At 32.8% G+C, this 18,891-nt stretch overlaps 1 protein-coding gene across 1 annotated transcript; it reads left to right on the top strand.

Moving 5' to 3' along the window:
- The first annotated feature begins 4,043 nt into the window (after positions 1–4,043).
- Positions 4,044–16,660, top strand: LOC110031856 (low-temperature-induced cysteine proteinase). The gene is made up of 6 exons (XM_020735278.1): positions 4,044–4,608; positions 14,380–14,615; positions 14,709–14,849; positions 15,177–15,605; positions 16,192–16,309; positions 16,401–16,660. Exons 1-5 carry the CDS (start codon positions 4,191–4,193, stop codon positions 16,288–16,290), a joined length of 1,323 nt encoding a protein of 440 aa, XP_020590937.1. The 5' UTR covers positions 4,044–4,190; the 3' UTR covers positions 16,291–16,309; positions 16,401–16,660.
- Positions 16,661–18,891: the final 2,231 nt, after the last annotated feature.

Here is an 18,891-nt window from a genome sequence, read left to right on the forward strand (position 1 = left end):
ACCCATGCTCTTGAAACAACTTTCTACTGCCCACATGGCCAACTATTACCATGTCAATCAACTATGGCCTCTACAACAAGATAGTGCTATAACCATTTTCTACAACATTCACAATAAATTGATACGACTATTCTTATTGTAATATCATTGTACATCAACTTTCAAATTCCATCTTTCCTAACTTAGGAGAAGAGTGGGGATGTTTACTCACTATAACAAAGCTGATTATTTCAACTGTATCAGGCCTCATGTTTTTTTTCCCATTTTTTATTATTTTTCATGTAAAAAAATTTGGTGTCTCTACCCGTTACTTTAATTACCCAAGTGTGTGTGCTAAATTTTTATGTAATGTTAAGATGTTAAATAAGCACTATCACTGTGAATCTTCTAGCACGCAACATATTGATGCCTTCTGTAGAAAGTAAAGACCTATTTAACATTTTCTTCAATTCTGAGACACCAAGTTCCTATTTCATTTTTTAATGATATACTTCATCTAACTAGCAAAGGAGCCTCCTTTGCACCTCTTGAAAATTATTTATTTTATACTCTTTGATGTGGGAGGAAACCTTTACTACAATCTCAAAAAGTTGTTCACATTAACATCTTAGGCATGATTATGGTGGGGTAGTATCCCAACATCTTATTCGGATATAAAGATTATGAAAACTACTTCAGGCTAAGGGCAACCTTCATTGTAATCTCGATAGGTCATGGGCACGACTGTGGTAGGGTAACAATCCTATCTCTCATTTAGACATCAAGTCTTTGAGATCCACTTCCAGACCGATGACAACTTTCATTATAAGGAGCCATTCCTCAGCACCCCCTCATCATTCTAAAGTTCCTCTTCATTTGATAAGGATGTTATTCTCTTCAAGGTTCAAGATATGAGTTACTTTAAAATCTCATATGGAAAAAGCCATGTTGGGGGACAACTAATTCAAAAGCATCAACTAGCAAGTTACCAGACACCATTCTTGAGTATGGTTGCAATTGTATATCCAAGAAAAAGTATGAACCATTTAAACCTACGCTCCATTATCAATAAACATTGATTATTTTCTAACACCTCATGCTGGACTTAATTAGTTTCAGCGGGACCTCTTACATTACAAGCTACAGTCTCAGATATGTCAAAAATCCTTGGTGGATTGATATTAACTTCTGTCGTTGCAGGCTACAATTATCAAGCGTACAAGCTTAAACTAATAACCTAGAAAAGGTTGAGCATTCATACTGACAAACAAGATCTCTACCCATACCTCTAGAAGATGAGCCTAGGAGGCCAGTTACAATGAGAAATCGATAGTGGATCCATTTCACACTATAAAAACCCATTAAAGAAAAGTGACAAACACAGTATCCACCCATACCCCTAGAAGATGTCCCCAGGAGACAAGGCTCAATTGGAGGTTAGTAATGGATATATTCCTCACAAGAAAGCTTCTAAGAGAGTAAGTCTTTGACAAGGTCTCCACTCAAAAATCTCAGAAGTCTACTAGTCTCAGAAGATATAAGTATATCAAAAGGCACAAACCTCATAAGACACAAGCCTCAAAAGTTATATCATATTTCTTTATACAAAGCACATATGCTATTTTTGAATCCTGACTTCTACATATTTGGGAATATAAAGAATCTTAAAATGCATAAGCCTTGAAAGAGTTTGATGCCATTATGCTTCTACTATGGAGACAAAGGCATCAACATAAGTGTTGCAAAAGCATCTGAAGATGAGCAACCACAACTCAGAAGGAAAGATAAAAACTACCTTAAAAGCAACATCAAAATTTTTACTACACCAAGTAAAAGAAAGATGGACAAACAAATACACTATCACCATGTACGAATGAAATATCGGGTAATTAGAAAGCTACAACGACCAACACACATGAGTACAAAAACTATAACAAGATAGCAAAAATATAGACACCAATAGACGTTAACATCCTCTTTATCGTGGAGGTCTATCATTTCATGTTCTCTTCTTCAAAAGCCAACATCCTCATTTGAAAAACCTACAAAGTCTCTGTATTCTAGGTGAGCAGTTATCCTTTTTGTGCTCTTCATTGATATGGTTGATCTTTCCAAGTTCAATCTTCCACACCCTCGAAGAAAAATTCAACTCATTTTCAAATGGAGCTAGCATTGCCTCCTCAAAATTCTAGTACTCCTATATATTTTCAGGGGAATGAGATTATCAAGACATCAACATCTCAACAGCACAAAGAATCCTCTCTAGAATGTGTGGCAGGGAGACTCCAACTTTTCTTCACGAAGAATCCCCTCTGGAATGCACGTCAAGGGAACTCAAACTTTTCTTCTTAAAGAATCTCATTCAGAATGCGCGACAGACAGACTCTAACTTTTCTTTATGAGGAATCCACCCTAGAATGTGTGGCGGGTAAAGTTTAACTTTCTCATGAGGAATCTCCTCTAGAATGTGTAGCAGGGTGACTACAACTTTTTCTCTAAAAAGAATCCCTTCAGAATATGCGAAGATAAAACTTCAATAATTCTTTATAAAAAATCCCCTCTGAAATGAACATATCATTCTTGCAAAACAAATCATGACACCTCATTGAAAAATTTATAATTATCCAAATATGCAAGCAAAAATGAAACTCTAAATTATCTTTTGACTAAATACACAAATGAATAATCATATGATGAGATTTATACTATCCATTATATAATACATGGTCTTCAACTATGAGTTACACCTACTATCATGTCATTGTCAACAATCATGATATTTTGCATAGCCAATGAGGAAAACTGTTACTATTGATATCAACACTGATACCCACAATCAACATCAAAGTTGATGATTTCTATAGCCTCATCATCTTCTAAAGACTTTCTATTACTTCTATTATTTATTATTACAAAACATATTTACAACATTATATTTAAGCCCTCTTCATTTATGAAAAAAAACACATCCTTTATAATATATGCCTCAAATTATTGAAATAATTTTAACTGAGACAGCCCTCGTAGTTTCTCCCCCTTCTTAAATCCATCATGTAAGAAAATTTATGTTTTTTATGAGCCACCCATACACTATATATGTATGAGATTTTTATTCCATTTTAAGAAAATAAATTCTCTCTACAAATACAAATATTTCAACATTCAATCTTCAATATTGATGAAAATTTTTTGAATAAATTTTAATTAAAAAGTAATCTTATATATTTAAATTATCACATTTTATTTATATGAATTAGTTAGACTTTTTATATTTCCATTTATATTTGATTGCAATGTAAAAAAAAGAAAGTTCAATAAAATTTCAGAAGTAAAGTCACATTACCTAGCTCAATTTGATATATTTAATACCCTAAATATGATATCCCATTAGCATCCATATTTAGTGGTGTGCATTGTTCGGTTAGAACCAAAAAACCAATCGAATCAAATATTTTTAGATGATTTAATTCGGTTTATAAATTAATAGTTCGATATTGCTTCAGAAAATTAAAATATATGATTTTCAGTCTTTGGATCCTATCTTGATTAAAAGATTAAATAAAATTTTGCTAGCTTGCTACATATTATTAGCACATCCAGTGTTAAGACTTCAGATTCGTTTGGGGCAGCTTATAAGTGTGGGGGTGTTATTGAAAATATCGTGATACTGTTTGGATCACGCATTTTATCCGCTTATCTGAAAACAAACTTTTATTTTTATATTAAATATATCTCACGAGTAGAACCTACTACGATCGACCCACAGGCCACATTTCAGCTTATCCTCGAAGGCACAAAACACAGCCTTAAGTGAAAACTGCTCGTCATAAGAGAAGTGTTATTGAAAATATCGTGATACTGTTTGGATCACGCATTTTATCCGCTTATCTGAAAACAAACTTTCATTTTTATACTAAATATATCTCACGAGTCGAACCTACTACGATCGACCCACAGGCCACATTTCAGCTTATCCTCGAAGGCACAAAACACAGCCTCAAGTGAACACACCCTTAAGTGAAAACTGCTCGTCATAAGAGAAAGGCGGCAGAATAATATTTGCTCTTGTCATGGTCCCCATCAATCGTAAGCATACAAAGATTAGCGGTGCCCAACCAGAAGTGTGCAAGCGTGGAGATTTTATGGACCGTATGTAAATAAGACAATCCTAGCTCCAAAAATTTCCGCAGTTTCTTCACACACATTCCAGCATGATCTCAAAGATCTCCGGCCTTCTCTTCTTCCTTCTCTTCTCCCCCTTCTCCTCCTCTTCCTCTCCCTACTCCGACCTCTTCGAATCCTGGTGCCTGGAACATGGAAAGACCTACACCTCCGAGGCCGAGAAGCTAGCTCGCTTTCGGGTCTTCGAAGACAACTTGGCTTTTGTGGAGAACCACAACGCCGCCGCTAAATCAACCTATTCCCTAGCCCTTAACGCCTTTGCTGACCTCACTGTCCATGAATTCCGCGCTGCTCGCCTCGGCCTTAGCCTTGGTCTCAACCTCGAGCTCGCCAGCGCTGGAAATGGCGATCGGGCGGTCTTCCAGGGATACGATGCTGCTGTTCCGGACTCAATTGATTGGAGGGATAAAGGGGCTGTCACCCAAATCAAGGATCAGGGAAGCTGTGGTATATGTGGATCTGTGATCGATAGTTTTAGTTGGTCTTTCTTTTTATTTTAATTTTATCTTTTTCTTCTCCAATAAATGTTTGATAGTAGTTGCTTTTGGCGGTTGAAGTGATTGCTTGTGTTCTCTTTGTTGGATTAGTTGTAGAATTTTTATGGGTAGAAAAAAATTGCAGGTAACTAAGGTTTAAACTTTAGAAGGTCAAATAGACATATTTACAGCAAGAGGATGTCTAACTTGTCATTTTGATGGGTTATTTCAATTGCTGTAGATCTTTGCATTTCATTGTTTTATATTTTCATTTTCGCCACTTTATGAAAAAAGAGTGGTAAAAAACAAAAAAAAATAAAAATAGAAGAAATAACAAAATAGCAAACATATTTATGTAAAAAACCGTTGACAGGAAAAACAAGGGGCAAAGGAGGACAATTTACAATATCAAAGAAAAGAATATTACATGTAGAGGGTGTTGGCTCATCAAAAAAGGGGTTGTTTTTCTTGTACAAAGAGATGAGATATTTATAGACTTCTACAAATCCCTCTATACGAAAAAACTTAAAACGAGCCACTAAAGTAAGTGCACGCGGGTTACAATCTAAAAACTATTATAAGATCAATCCTATGGTAGAGATTTTCAATTCGTGTACTCATAATTTGCTATTAAAATGAGCAAGGCTCACAAAACATAGGCACAAATTTAACTATTTTTGTCTTGACACAAATTCCCAAAATATACATAGTAGATCTTCAATCTCTTATAAAATATTCTCCATATTTTTTACAAAATTCTAAGAAGCAATAATGAATATCAATCAAGTCTAAGCAATACTCAGACTTGGCTATTATGAGTATCTTAGTCATCATGTCAGCAGAATTATCATAGTTATTAATTTTGCTCATATCACAAACAATAACTTCACGAATGAAGTGACAACGAACATCAATGTCTTTAATTCTCTCATGAAACATATGATCATAACTCTCTTCAATTTTCCAAATATGTTGTGCTTGTATGTGTGAATGCTTATGTTGAACTTAATTATCTTTTATTTTTCAAATATGCAATGCTTGTAGGCATTTAATTTAGTAATGCTTTGGTTATCTAGAATTCCTCCTCTGCTCACTTCAACTATCTCATTCTCACTCATTTACCCAAGGCGCATATGCCAAGGTCTAATCATTTCATCATCTGACATATGAGAAATAGTAATTGTTTCATCACCGACCACTATAGAGCCTTACAAGATATACAATTCGGTAGTTTTCTTTTGCCCCTTCATTATGAAAAGAGAGTGTTTATAGATTTTCAAAACTTTACATTCACCAGAGCACTTATGCCATTTGCCATCAAGAGAGTACTTAAGAATATTAATGTTTCACATCACGAAGTGTCATGTTAACTTCATCAAACATCTTGAATCTAATAGTTTCAATACTATTATCTTATAATGAGCATTATTCCTCATTAACAAAATACCTCTAGACACTTTTATATGTTGAAAATCAAACCCCTTTAGAACTCTTATAAAATGTGTTTGTTGAGTCAAAAATCCAATCATCACAATGTTTACTATTAGAAAAAACGAGGAATTTACTATCACTACTTCACCAAAATGATCTAATTGTTTTCCCTTTTGATTGATGGTTGTTTTATTATTTTTTGTTTTGTAGTTTCTAGCAATCAAACTTGATATATTATTTTTTCTTATAATGATTACAGATCCTATTTTTATTCTTAGATTTTGATTTGTCTTTTGTATCAACACCAAAACTATTCTCTTGAGTTCTATCTCAAACAACAAGGCCTTCTCCCTGGTCAGTAGATTCATTCACAGTTTGTTTCATATTCTCTTTAAAAAATAGAGTATCATACTAATTGTCTTCTTATACAAATGATATCTCTTAACATTGCATATGATAAAGGCAACAAGCTTAACAAAATTAATGTCAATTCTTTTGCAGCATACTCAACTTTTCATGGCCATGAAATTAGAAATGATTCTTAAAGATAAGTAATTTATATTGGATATGCCTTCAACTATCCTATAAGAGTGCAAATGTTGCTTCAAATGCAACTTATTGGTTAGATGTTTGTTCATGCACAACTGTTCCAATTTCAGCCATAACACAACGATGATATTTCATGCACAATTGATCTACAAAAATGAAAATGAGTATGAGAGAAAGTCTTTCAATTCTTTTGTTGCTTTTTCTCCGGTATCCACGATGAAGAAATTTTATCAAATCTTAACCGCATTTTGTCTAAATTCATCTGTGCTAAAATAGCTTATATCTTAACCTACCAAAGTGAAATTTTTGGTGTTGTGATTCAAAATGAGGATGTCGTATTTCATTAGTTTTATTTCCATGATCAAATCTCTCTTTGATACCTCATGTTATGAAAAAGAGTGATGACCAACATGATAAATTAAAGTAATAAAGAAAAAACACAAATTTATGTAGAAAACCCTTAATAGGAAAAATTATTGGCGATGGAGAGTTCACTGTATCGAGAAAAGAAGATTACAAATAAAGTGTGTTGGCTCACATAAAATATCACTAAAGAAAGTGGTTGTTTTTCTTGTGCAAAGAGATTGTGTGCGTTCATAGACTTATACAAATCCCTTTATAAGGAAAAATTCAAAAGGAGCCAATAAAAAAAGAACACACGGATTACAAAAAGGCTGTAATAATATCATTCCAATTGTAGAGGCTTTTAATCTTTGTGCTAGTAATTTTATATTAAAGTAAGTAGTACCCACAAAATTGGGTCACAAATTTAACAACACTATTCCCTTTTCTTGTTGCAAAAAATTTGATCTGTTAAGATTCACATAGGAGTTGAGAATATCCCTAGTTGGATATGAATATTACTTGAGCTTTTGGACATCTATGTATGTTTGTGTTCTATATTTTTCATTTTCACTTTATTTACCTTTTTTGTTGAAGCAACTTTTGTGTATTAAGATTCTTACAAGGGTGGAGAGTTACCTTAAATCAATTATTTTTGTATTTTAGTGTTTATATTTTTCACTTTCATCTCTATTTTCTTCTTGAGATCCAATTAAGATTGGAGAATAGTCCCAAATCTATGACATTGGCGCCAAGTTCCCAACGCACTTTTCAAAGATCTTACTCATTGGCTTAAGCTTATGGAATGATAGATGTATGTATACTAACATATTGCTCTCAATTTGGTCATTTATTGTTTCACTCTTCTAAATAGTGTTATCAAAGCTGGTGATTTGGCTAAGATCAAGTGGTTATGCTACTTGTGACTCCAGTGGATCTTGATGGTCTTATAGCATGGCCGAATAAGTTAAAAAATCGTTGATTTCCACATAATTGGGTGGGCTTGTGGGACATGATATTTATACCGGTACACATATTTTATTTGAATGAATCATAATATATGAAAGGCGAATATTATGGCATGTGTGATATCTTTTTTATCAAATCTCTCACATAATCACCTTATCATATCACATAACCATGAAAATCATAAGTGACATGATAATATATTTTATGGAAGGTTAACATTGTTGCTTGCATGTGACCACATACACATTTATTCTTGTATATACCTTAAAGGATAATGTAAAAAGACTTCAATGAGGTATCATGCTTATAATGATCAGCATATGTTTCATTAAACATAGGAAAGGCATTGTTCTAATGTCAATAAGGTATCATGCTCATCATTTTTCACCTAATGAATTTCATTGATTCTCTCCACCCCAAATGAATGACTCTGACAAATCATAAAATATATTATATCGATCCATCTCTAGAGATCATCACTTGGGTTAAGATTGAACAGGTAAGCAACAATATGTAGCTTTGTGAGGTGATCAACATTGGCTAGAGTGCAATGTTGTAAGGAATTCTAACATGCCTTTATCATGTGGAAATTGGAGCCAAGGGCTTTGTTTACCTCTAGATGATGAAGAGAATTTCTAAACGAAACCATCAAGAAGTGCTTGTAGCTGGAGGTTGACTATGATTAAGTCAATGATGAATAACAAGGAGTCCAATTTCTACCATAGAGTTGATCTAAGAGATTTGCATGCTTTTGAAGCTAGCTAGTTGCAGGTGGTTGATGGCAGTATACAACCTAATGAGGAAGGGTTAGTGACAGATAGGTTGGAGGGTAGTAGTGCAACTTGTTTGTCTTGTCATGTCCAAATGGTTAGGTCATCTGATGGGAATGTAGATAATGATGTGACGGAGTGAGGTCAAGCTCACAAGAAAAATGGGTTCAAGCACAAGTTCGAGTGAAGTGATGCATCTTGAATTCATCTTATTTGGGAGAATTTAAAATGCAGAAAAATTTAGTTTTTTGAGGATTCCACATCCTTGAAAATTTTTTGAATGAATCTTACTTCATACAAAAATTTAAATAAATCACAACCCATGAATTCCTTTTATTTTGCACCCCTAGTTTTTGCAACCAAACCACCCTTAAATGCAAATAATAAATATATTATTAAAACTCAAATGATAATTTAATGATCTAATAAATCTAAAAAAATTTTGTGAAAAATCCAAATCATGTCAAATCCATGAAAATTTATAAACTAATGGTCTTATTGAGATTTTAAGTTTCATCCAATTTGAATGAAACCCCAAATATTAGCAAATTAATAACAAGTTATGTAGGAAAAATTTGATTAGGAAAGAGATGATACAGTACAAAGAGATGACCATTTTGGAATAAGAAGTCATATTTGTTTGAGGAAATCACACATCCAACTTAAATACAAAATTAAAATTGAACGAGATTGCATGCAATCGAAATTATCCAATTTTGTAGACTTCTTCGCTTTAGGTTAATTGAAATGGTTGGCACAAAATTGACCAAATTTAATTCCAGATGGCCTTTAAGATCATAAATCAGAAATTCAAAACAATAGAAAAATAATTTTTTTTCCTGAAAACAAACTAATTGACCAAGCAATTCTATGCAAGTGGAAATCCATAAGCTAAAATCCACAAATCAAACTTTAGCAAGGGGAAGAAATAACCATTAATATTACTCATAATACTAGACGAACAACCATAATAATATAGACATAGAGTGTCTATACCGCAAAACAAAAAATTCATAAAGGTTGTTATATTCTGACATGAAAGCTAAGATAGGTTTGTATTTGAATGACTACGTCTATATAATCTTAAGATAAATCTCTTAAAATGCGTCTTTGATGTAACTTCTGGGAAATTCCTGGAATTTGTAGTACGATATCGCTGGATTGAATAGATCCAGAAAAGATTAAGGAGATATTAGAAATGTCGCCGCCTTGAAGATAGATAACCATGGTTGTTACTCTATGAAATATCTATCTTATGCCAATCCTATATCTAATTTAATAGTAATGAAATTAGCACTAGATGGAACATTTATTTTTGAAGTAAAGAATGTATTTTCATGATTTTCATTGATATAGAACATAATACTACACTTTGGCATTTCACTACAATCCTAAAAGAAGACGTTTGTTTTCTTTAGTATTACAAACGTCTGTATAATATAATTGAAGCTAATAACTCCCAAAAACTTATTTCATAACAGTGATGCATAAAATTTTGTTACAGCTAAGATAGGTTTGTATTTGAATGACTACGTCTATATAATCTTAAGATGAATCTCTTAAAATACGTCTTTGATGTAACTTCTGGGAAATTCCTGGAATTTGTAGTACGACATTGCTGGATTGAGATAGATCCAGAAAAGATTAAGGAGATATTAGAAATGTCACCGCCTAAAAGCTTAACCCAGTTAAGATCATTTCAGGGCATATATAAGGCGTTTTATCTCTAACCTCGCTGGCAGATGCAACCATTTTCTGTGTTGACTAAAAGAATGTCAAGTTCATAATATAAGAAGATTTTCTCATCTTTTTTTTTAGATTTCTGAAATCTAATTTTATGATTGGAATATTACGATTGACTTTTTTCTTGCCATCTCTAATTGAATTTGATTTTCATTTCATTTAAGACAGAGAGAGAGTTTGAGAATAAAGTTTCTTTGTTTTCATTATTATGGAATCTAAAAAAAGTCTTGTGTAAGATAAGATCAAAGAAACAATTAGAATCCTCGGGTTCTTATCTTTTCACATCCTTCTCCATCATATAAAACAAAGAATCGTTAACAAAAGTAATCAAGAATATTAAAGAAAAAAAGACTTTAATAAAATGTATTCCTAAAACCATCATTTGATAAGAAAACCTAAAGTTAAATTACAATATAACCTTAATATTCATGACGCAGTCATTTTAGTTAGATTTAAACATACTATATTTAATCTCCTTTGACATCTAAAACCCCTTAGTTACTCAACTTAGTATCATGCAAAAATACCCGATGAATAATAATAACGTATGAGGTAACTATTAATATCATGCAACAATACCAGATAAATACCTATAAGAATATAGACCCAGTAGATATGCCACAAAACAAAAAATTCATAAAGGGAGTTACAATCCCACATCAAAGCTTTGCTTTAATTTCTAAAGCCACTTTTCGTAAGTGAACCTAGATTTGAATTGCATTATAATCTTAATACACATGAAGTAGTCATTTGCGTGAGATGTAAACTCATATTATATTTGATCTTTTTTACACTAAACCACCTTAATTACTCGCATAATATTATTCTTAATTGTTTTGATTGTATATTAATGATGCATATTATTTATTTTTAAGATTTGAGTAAAATAAAAATAATGCAAAATTATGCTTATATCATCCAAATTTTCTATTTATATATCTAACATCTACCCCTAAAGATTGACTCACAAACCCATGAACATTTACTTTCCGTGATGAAGTTATGGGCAATTTCATGAAAGCCAAATATATGGATTGGAGTTTTATTGTGCTTTTTCAGGGGTGGGTGATTGTTTTATAAATGAAAATAGTTGGGTGGAATTGTGTGAATATGTAAGATTTGTCTGCTACATAGAAAATTTCCCAATATTAAAATTTAAATTTTGCTAAATTAGTAATAGTTGGATGGTAATTGTGTACTCTCCTAGCATCTTTTTCTCCTCCCCTTTTTTGGTACAATAATATTCTGAAATGAAGCACCTCTCTCTTAGTTTTCCCTAAATTAAATTGTATTTCATGATGCCTTTTCCCCTTTCTTACAAAATGCAAAGCTACTAACTTGTCCATATTAATCCGTTTACATAATTTGGGAGGAATTATGTTCATCATGTATCATGATAATGAAGGTGTATGCAACCATATCTTGTATATCCTTTGAAGAAAAGGAAGATTAAGCTAAAAATGTCTTCAAAAATGCAAATGCAACAGTATAAACATGCATTATTAAATTTTGTGCATAATTTATAATCTTGTTACAAGACTTGTTTATAATATTCTAATATGATGTTTTACAATAAGAGAAGAACCAAATCTAAAAAAAGTTTATTACCCTAGTGCCAATCTCCGTCAGTAAAGCATTGTAGCTTCTAGGAGTGTGAATGCTATTTGCAGTGCTATCTTAGCTCTAAAACTATTCGTTTGTCATTATCTGTTTCAAAGCCATCATTATCATTAGCCTTATCTAAAGCTTGTAGTTTGTTTTTATGAATCATCCTACCCTCATTCCTGTAAATTCTATGAGTTTTTGATACCTAGGCTCTGTGCTTTCTTTTTTTCAGTTGGGTCTAGGCTGCAACTGATCGCCATTGGTGCTGATTCTGCTAGGTTCTAGTTTGCCATCAGGCATGTGCATGCACTACACATCCTCCCTAAACTTGCAGATGAGGATCTCATCTGCAGCAGGAACTGATTATGTTTATAGGTTTTAGGATATCATATCATTTCAGGTTGACTATTTTACATTATTTTTTTTATAAGTATACTAAAAATTCAGAAATTCAAATTTTATTTTTTTTATATCTGTAGAGAAACATGCATTTTTATTGTAGCTGTGCTGCTAGAACCAGCTATATTAGGTTAGGGCTGTAAAAAAATCCTGTCATACTTGTAGTTGTGCTGCATGAATGAGCAAGCATTATTTTTTGTAGTGATGTACAGAATGGTAAATAAACGAACGGGAATTCCTTATCATTTGCTGAATCCTTCAGTCATTGTTTACTAACTCTTTAATTCATTTGGGGAGCTAACAGCTCTGCTATTGCAAATATGCTTTAGTGTAATTTTTTGGGTCCATAAGCTGTATTCTGTCACAATCTTTTATATGAATGTAGTACCTCAAGTGCTTATTCTTTATTCCAAATAAAACATTAAATTTTGATCGAGGCTATAATTTTACTATTTCTACTTTCTTTGTTCCCTTTCCAAGCAGATAGTGGTGGTATCTGGCCTGTCATGAAGGAGTGTTAGTTTAATTAGTTTCAGTGATTTATGCCCAAATTCCTCTGCTAGATTCGCCCAAATTCCTCTGCTAGATTCAAGAAAGCAGTTTCCTCAGAAACTTGTATTATTATTTTTTTGGGTAGTCTCCTAGCTACAATAGTTCAGCAGACAAAAAGGGTGTTCTCACTTATTTTCCTTAATGATTTAACAGCTAATATTGTAGGAAGGAAGTAATGGATCTTCGTTAAGTTTTGAGAGCTTTGCTGTTGAAATAATTATGATAAATAATCAATGAAATGTCCCTTTCCTTTTTGCCAAATTCTACTAACATCTATTTAAAGGATTCTATACTTGTGGAGATGTTATTTTATTTTATTTCATTTTTTGCCCTCCAGCAAGTAATTTCAGCTGTTTGAGAAAGAACTGCACTGGATGCTGTTTATTTTTTGAGATTCTGTGTGACCATTTTACAGGATATAAATTTTTAACAGTCGGAACCATTTTTGACAGAATATCTGATAAAGAAGTTAACGGCCTTTTGCATAACTCACAATAAGAATGAATGCATTCCGGAAAAATTTTTAAATCACCTTATCTAGGTTGTCTTATTTTTAGTGGTTTAAATATTCACATGACAATCTGCTATTAATCACTGAATAAAAGCCTGGAGGTACGCTGATTTTCATTTTTAAAAAGAAAGGGGGTAACTTCTCTGTGAAAAGTTGCCTGTGGGAAGTACAGTAGGCGCTATCAAGTCATTGGTGTCTTATAAGTTAGCTGATCCAAATGCCCATAAGATTGTTGGTCACTCTTAACCTTTACAGTAACTCTGCCATCTTAGTTGAAGTGTTCATACAAATAAATGCTACAGTGATATTTGAATAAGGTTTTGTTTGGTCGGGCTGATGCCTATCTGCTTTCCAATCATAACCTTGTAAGAATTGCTTAATGGGCCATCACCTTCATGCATTTGTCAGAAAAGGTTGTTTTTTAAAGTAGAATTTGATAAGCAGCTATCTAATTTTTTTCTTTTTTTTTTCCACCCAAGTCAAACAACTTGTAGCATACCTGCCTTTTAGTAGTTTTTCTAGCCACAAAGCTGTTGAAAACCCAAACCAAGTGAGTTCCAAGTCTATGAAGTTTATGTTGTTGTACAAATAAGGCTGGAGTATTGTAGTTAAGCATCACTTACATTTTACTTGATAGAGAAATTTTGTCTGGAGCATTGATTTTGGTAAGTTTAAGCATCCTGCTTTTAGCATGAATGGCTTGGGTTTTTTATTGATATTAGTACAAAACCTGTGCCTAAACCATATAAAGGGAGATAATATCTTATAAATGATTATCTTTTCTTATAAAGAAGGTTATTAACTCCTAAAGGTGGTAACCGTCGTTATACTGTTTGGCTTAATGCTTATTCAATTGTCACCCCCTACTTAGGTGCTTGTTGGGCCTTCTCTGCCACCGGTGCAATTGAAGGAATAAACAAAATTGCTACTGGATCTCTTGTGAGCCTATCTGAACAGGAGTTAATCGATTGCGACCGAAGTTATAATAGTGGTTGTTCTGGTGGGCTGATGGATTATGCTTTCAATTGGGTAGTGAAAAACCGTGGAATTGATACAGAGGAAGATTATCCATTTCATACTGCAGAAAGTAGTTGTCTTAAAAATAAGGTACTATAGAACAACTGAGCAGAAATTGTTCATTTCACTATCAACTTTTTACACTGTTACTAGTATGAACTTATCCTACTCCATTTCTTTCAGTTAAGTCACCGGTTTGTGACAATTGATGGCTATACTGATGTGCCTTCGCACAATGAGAAATTACTGCTGCAGGCTGTTGCTACTCAACCAGTTAGTGTTGGTATTTGTGGCAGTGAGAGAGCATTTCAGTTGTATTCAAAGGTTTTAAATAGCTTTTCTAGTCTGGATCATTTCATCAATAAACTTTTTCTTAACTAGTTTTTTTTTTTTTTGGGGGGGTACATTGCACACAATTCTTATGTATTTACATATCTCACACCTAAACTTTCATATTTACATGCATAGCACTCAAATCTTTAATATCACATAAAAAATAGACTATTACCACCTTTTAAAGGTGAAGTCCGCTTGTTTATGCACAAGTTTAAAGCACCAAAGTGCTATGCATGTAAATATGAAAAATCAGGTGTGAGATATATAAATACACAAGCTACTAATGTAGAATTCCCTTTTTCTTTTTCCTTCCAGGGAATTTTCACTGGCCCATGCTCTACATCATTGGATCATGCCGTGCTGATTGTAGGTTACGGTTCAAACAATGGAGTAGACTATTGGATTCTAAAGAACTCATGGGGAACGAGCTGGGGAATCAACGGATATATGCATATGCTTCGTAATGGTGGAACTACTCAAGGTGTTTGCGGAATAAATATGCTGGCTTCTTTTCCAACTAAGACAAATCCAAATCCTCCGTCTCCTACCCCAGGTCCAACCAGGTGCAACATGCTGACATATTGTCCTTCTGAGACTACCTGCTGCTGCACGAGACGCTTTTTAGGGCTATGCTTTTCTTGGGGCTGTTGTGAACTGGATTCAGCAGTATGCTGCAAGGATAATCGATACTGTTGCCCGCATGATTATCCAGTCTGTGATAACGGGACTAAGCAGTGCTTTAAGGTTCTAAATTCTAACACCCCCGTTCTATTTAATATTGGAAGATTTACGTACATACCATTCAAATCTTATGTATTTATATATCTAACACCTAAACTTCAATTTTTCCATACATGCCACCTTACCTGTGCATGAAAACTTGTATTTCAATTTTAAAAAGTTAAAAATAGTGATATTTTTATGTGATATGAAAGATTTTGGTGGTATAATGTAATAAGCAAAGATTTGGTATTAGATGTGTAAATACATAGAAATTGAGTGGTCTGCAAGTAAATGCCCCTTTAACCTTGGAAACAGATGATTTTTTTTTTTTTCCATTTTCTTGATTTTGAGCTCTTAGATTACCTGACTCTTCAGCTGTGTTATGCTGGGTGATTTGTTTCCCGTACTCAATAATTTCTATGAACGGTTCAATTTGTTTTGTCAGTCACGAATCTTTCAAAAAATTTGTCCGTCCAAAATCTTTTCATGTAAATACATGCATCATAATTCAACTTCCCTACCATCGCGTTCTCCCACTTACTTTTGTTTGTGCCCCCTCACTGTAAATATATTTTACCATTTCTAATGTGGTCTGTTATCCTTGTAGAGTACCAAGAACTTCACTGGAGTCGATGGAATTGAAAAGAAAAGCTCTTTTGTGAAGTTTGGACCTATAAACCCTTTTCTTGCTCAGTGGGGTTTATAAACGGTAAATTGCTGTTCATGTAAGTTATGATTTCATTTCTCATTTGTTTGAATGAAAATTCATGCTTTGTTGCCTGCATGGTCTTTATTGATTTGTGTGTTTGTCTTCAGATCTGTACCTGATGTAAATGAACATGTGATGGCTTCACAGTCATTTCACCAAAACTCTGCTTGATGCTTGGAAATATCTTTAAATGCTTTATTTCAATGTATACCAATTAGATTTCTGAGCTCCAATGAAGATTTGCATTAGTACGTTGATTATCTTTTGTTGTGTTTTGCAGCTAATTTTCCATGAGATACAACAGTACATTATTACTTGCTGTAACATTTTAGCACACCTGCTGATATTTATATATTTGAAGTTTGTATGGTATAGTGTTTTTAGCTGGTTTCATTTTTTTTTATAATTTTTTATGATAAGAATTGTCTCGCCATATTCTTATATTTCTATGCGAGGATATTATGATTTTTTTTTTTAAAGGAAAGGCATATAACATCAACCAAAAACATCGATTTAATATAAAGTTGGGCTTTTATCTGTTGATTTTATTTAAACGAATGATTGGTCTTCATTACTTTCTCAAACTATGATTTCATCCAAATCAGATAATACTACATTAGAAAGTATATTGTTTATCTTCTTGCTTTATGGTATTCAAAAGATGTAAGCACCAGGAGCAAAATTGTCAGGAAGATTTACATACATTCTACTGAATTCCAGTGTATTCACATATCTATCACTTTTAACTTCAATCTTTATGGAATGCATGTAGAAGTAAAGTTCGGGTGTTAGATATGTAAATACATAAAAATTAGATGGTATGCGTGTAAATGCTCCAATTTATAATTAAAGGGGGATTAAAACAATAAAAGACTATCTTTTTTATTGTGAAATTAACTATATGGACATCACGGTGAGGGTATTACAAGGCATGGTGAAGAAGGTAAACTAACGCTTAAAATACAAATGAAATGTATCCATTTTATGACCGGAACATTTACTTTTCATAAAAATAACCACAGGCATTGTTAAGAAAAAAAATATATTGCTGTTATAACAGTCGGAAGATCTATAGACTAAAATTCTATATTATAAAATATTTAATATTATTATTTTTATTTTTTTTTAGTAGGAGTTGAGCCATTATCTAGCTTAAGTTAACCCCCTGTCATTTTCTCATTCATTACATGGAGTTGTTTTCTTTTCAAATTTAACAAGTAATTTGTTTAGAAATTGTAATATTTCAACTTGGGTTAATTATGGAAATAATGTTGTCATGTCAAAAGTATAATATGTAAAATTTGATTTAAGATTAGTTTAGTGCTACATTTCTGTTGATTTCTGATCGGTTACGCCCATCATAAAATAGCCAAAATCTGCCACAATTTTGTCTCACGAAGTCCGTTGTAAAAGCCTGGTCACGATACATTCATTCAAGGTGTCGTCGCAATTTTGTGATGGGCACTCTCTCATTAATATTTAGTAAAAGATTGCAACTATGCTTGTTTGAGATATTTGTAACTGTCTTGTATCATTTGTATGTGCTGAGTCTTATTTTGATATGAAACTTTCTTATATAGGATTTATAGATAATGAAAATTAGCATAAATCTCTCATTAAATAGATTATAGATACACGTTAAAATTAGCTTAAATCTTTTAATAATTATGAGAGTTGAAATTCTTTTCAAATTGATATTTCATTAACGTTGAAAAAAATGCAATGATTATTTAGTAGTATATGAATAAGATTAGTGTTGGATCCTTGGGTGTCCATGAGAATCACTTGGGCAAGAAAAACCTAAAACTTGAGATATGAAGAGATAGGGTGTTGATACACTTAAAATATATAGTGTTTTATACACATTTTTATACTTATTTTTGATATATTGCGCTTTAATGTAATGATTTTTGTGTTTTTTTCTTCAGGTACAACTAAAAAGGTGAAAAATGACAAAACGAGTGAAAAAAGATCAAATATGGAGCAAAAATGCAAAAATGGTGCAAATGTATTTTGGGGCCTAAGCTCTCGTGAAACAGAGAAGGTTGTGTTTAAGCGCTAGAGGCTCCGCGCTTAAGCGCCAGTGATAGTTACTTGACGGGTTAATTCATTTTGACAAATTTTGAAGGGACGTTTGACGCACCTATTGACTAAAGAATGTGGTTATGACCACTAGAAACGAAAATATGGTTAAAAGACTTGTGAAAGGAGACATTCTTTGGGGAATACATCGAATTTGGACACATTTTGAAGAGATATCAAGGCACCTCTTAGAAAACTATAAAAAAGAGAGACTTGGACTTCTCAAGGGATGTTTCTAGTCTCCTCAAGGGCTGCTTCTAGTCTCTTTAAGTGTTTCTTTTAGATTCTTCTTTGTTGTGATTTCTGAGAGAGATTGTAAGACGTCAATATCTATATTTATTTTAATTTTAGTTTCTAGTTTTTCAGAGTTAAGTGTTGTAAGAAGAGAAGAGATTCAAAGGAACTTCAAGAGTTTTGTGAAGGATTTGAGATAAGTATTTATTTTTTTGTTACTATATTTGGTTTTAATTGAGACTTCTTGTTGGTTTGACAATGATTTCTGCTTTTAAACTAAAG

Source organism: Phalaenopsis equestris, unplaced genomic scaffold, assembly GCF_001263595.1.
Source record: "Phalaenopsis equestris unplaced genomic scaffold, ASM126359v1 Scaffold000854, whole genome shotgun sequence".
In the NCBI taxonomy this organism is placed as follows: domain Eukaryota; kingdom Viridiplantae; phylum Streptophyta; class Magnoliopsida; order Asparagales; family Orchidaceae; genus Phalaenopsis; species Phalaenopsis equestris.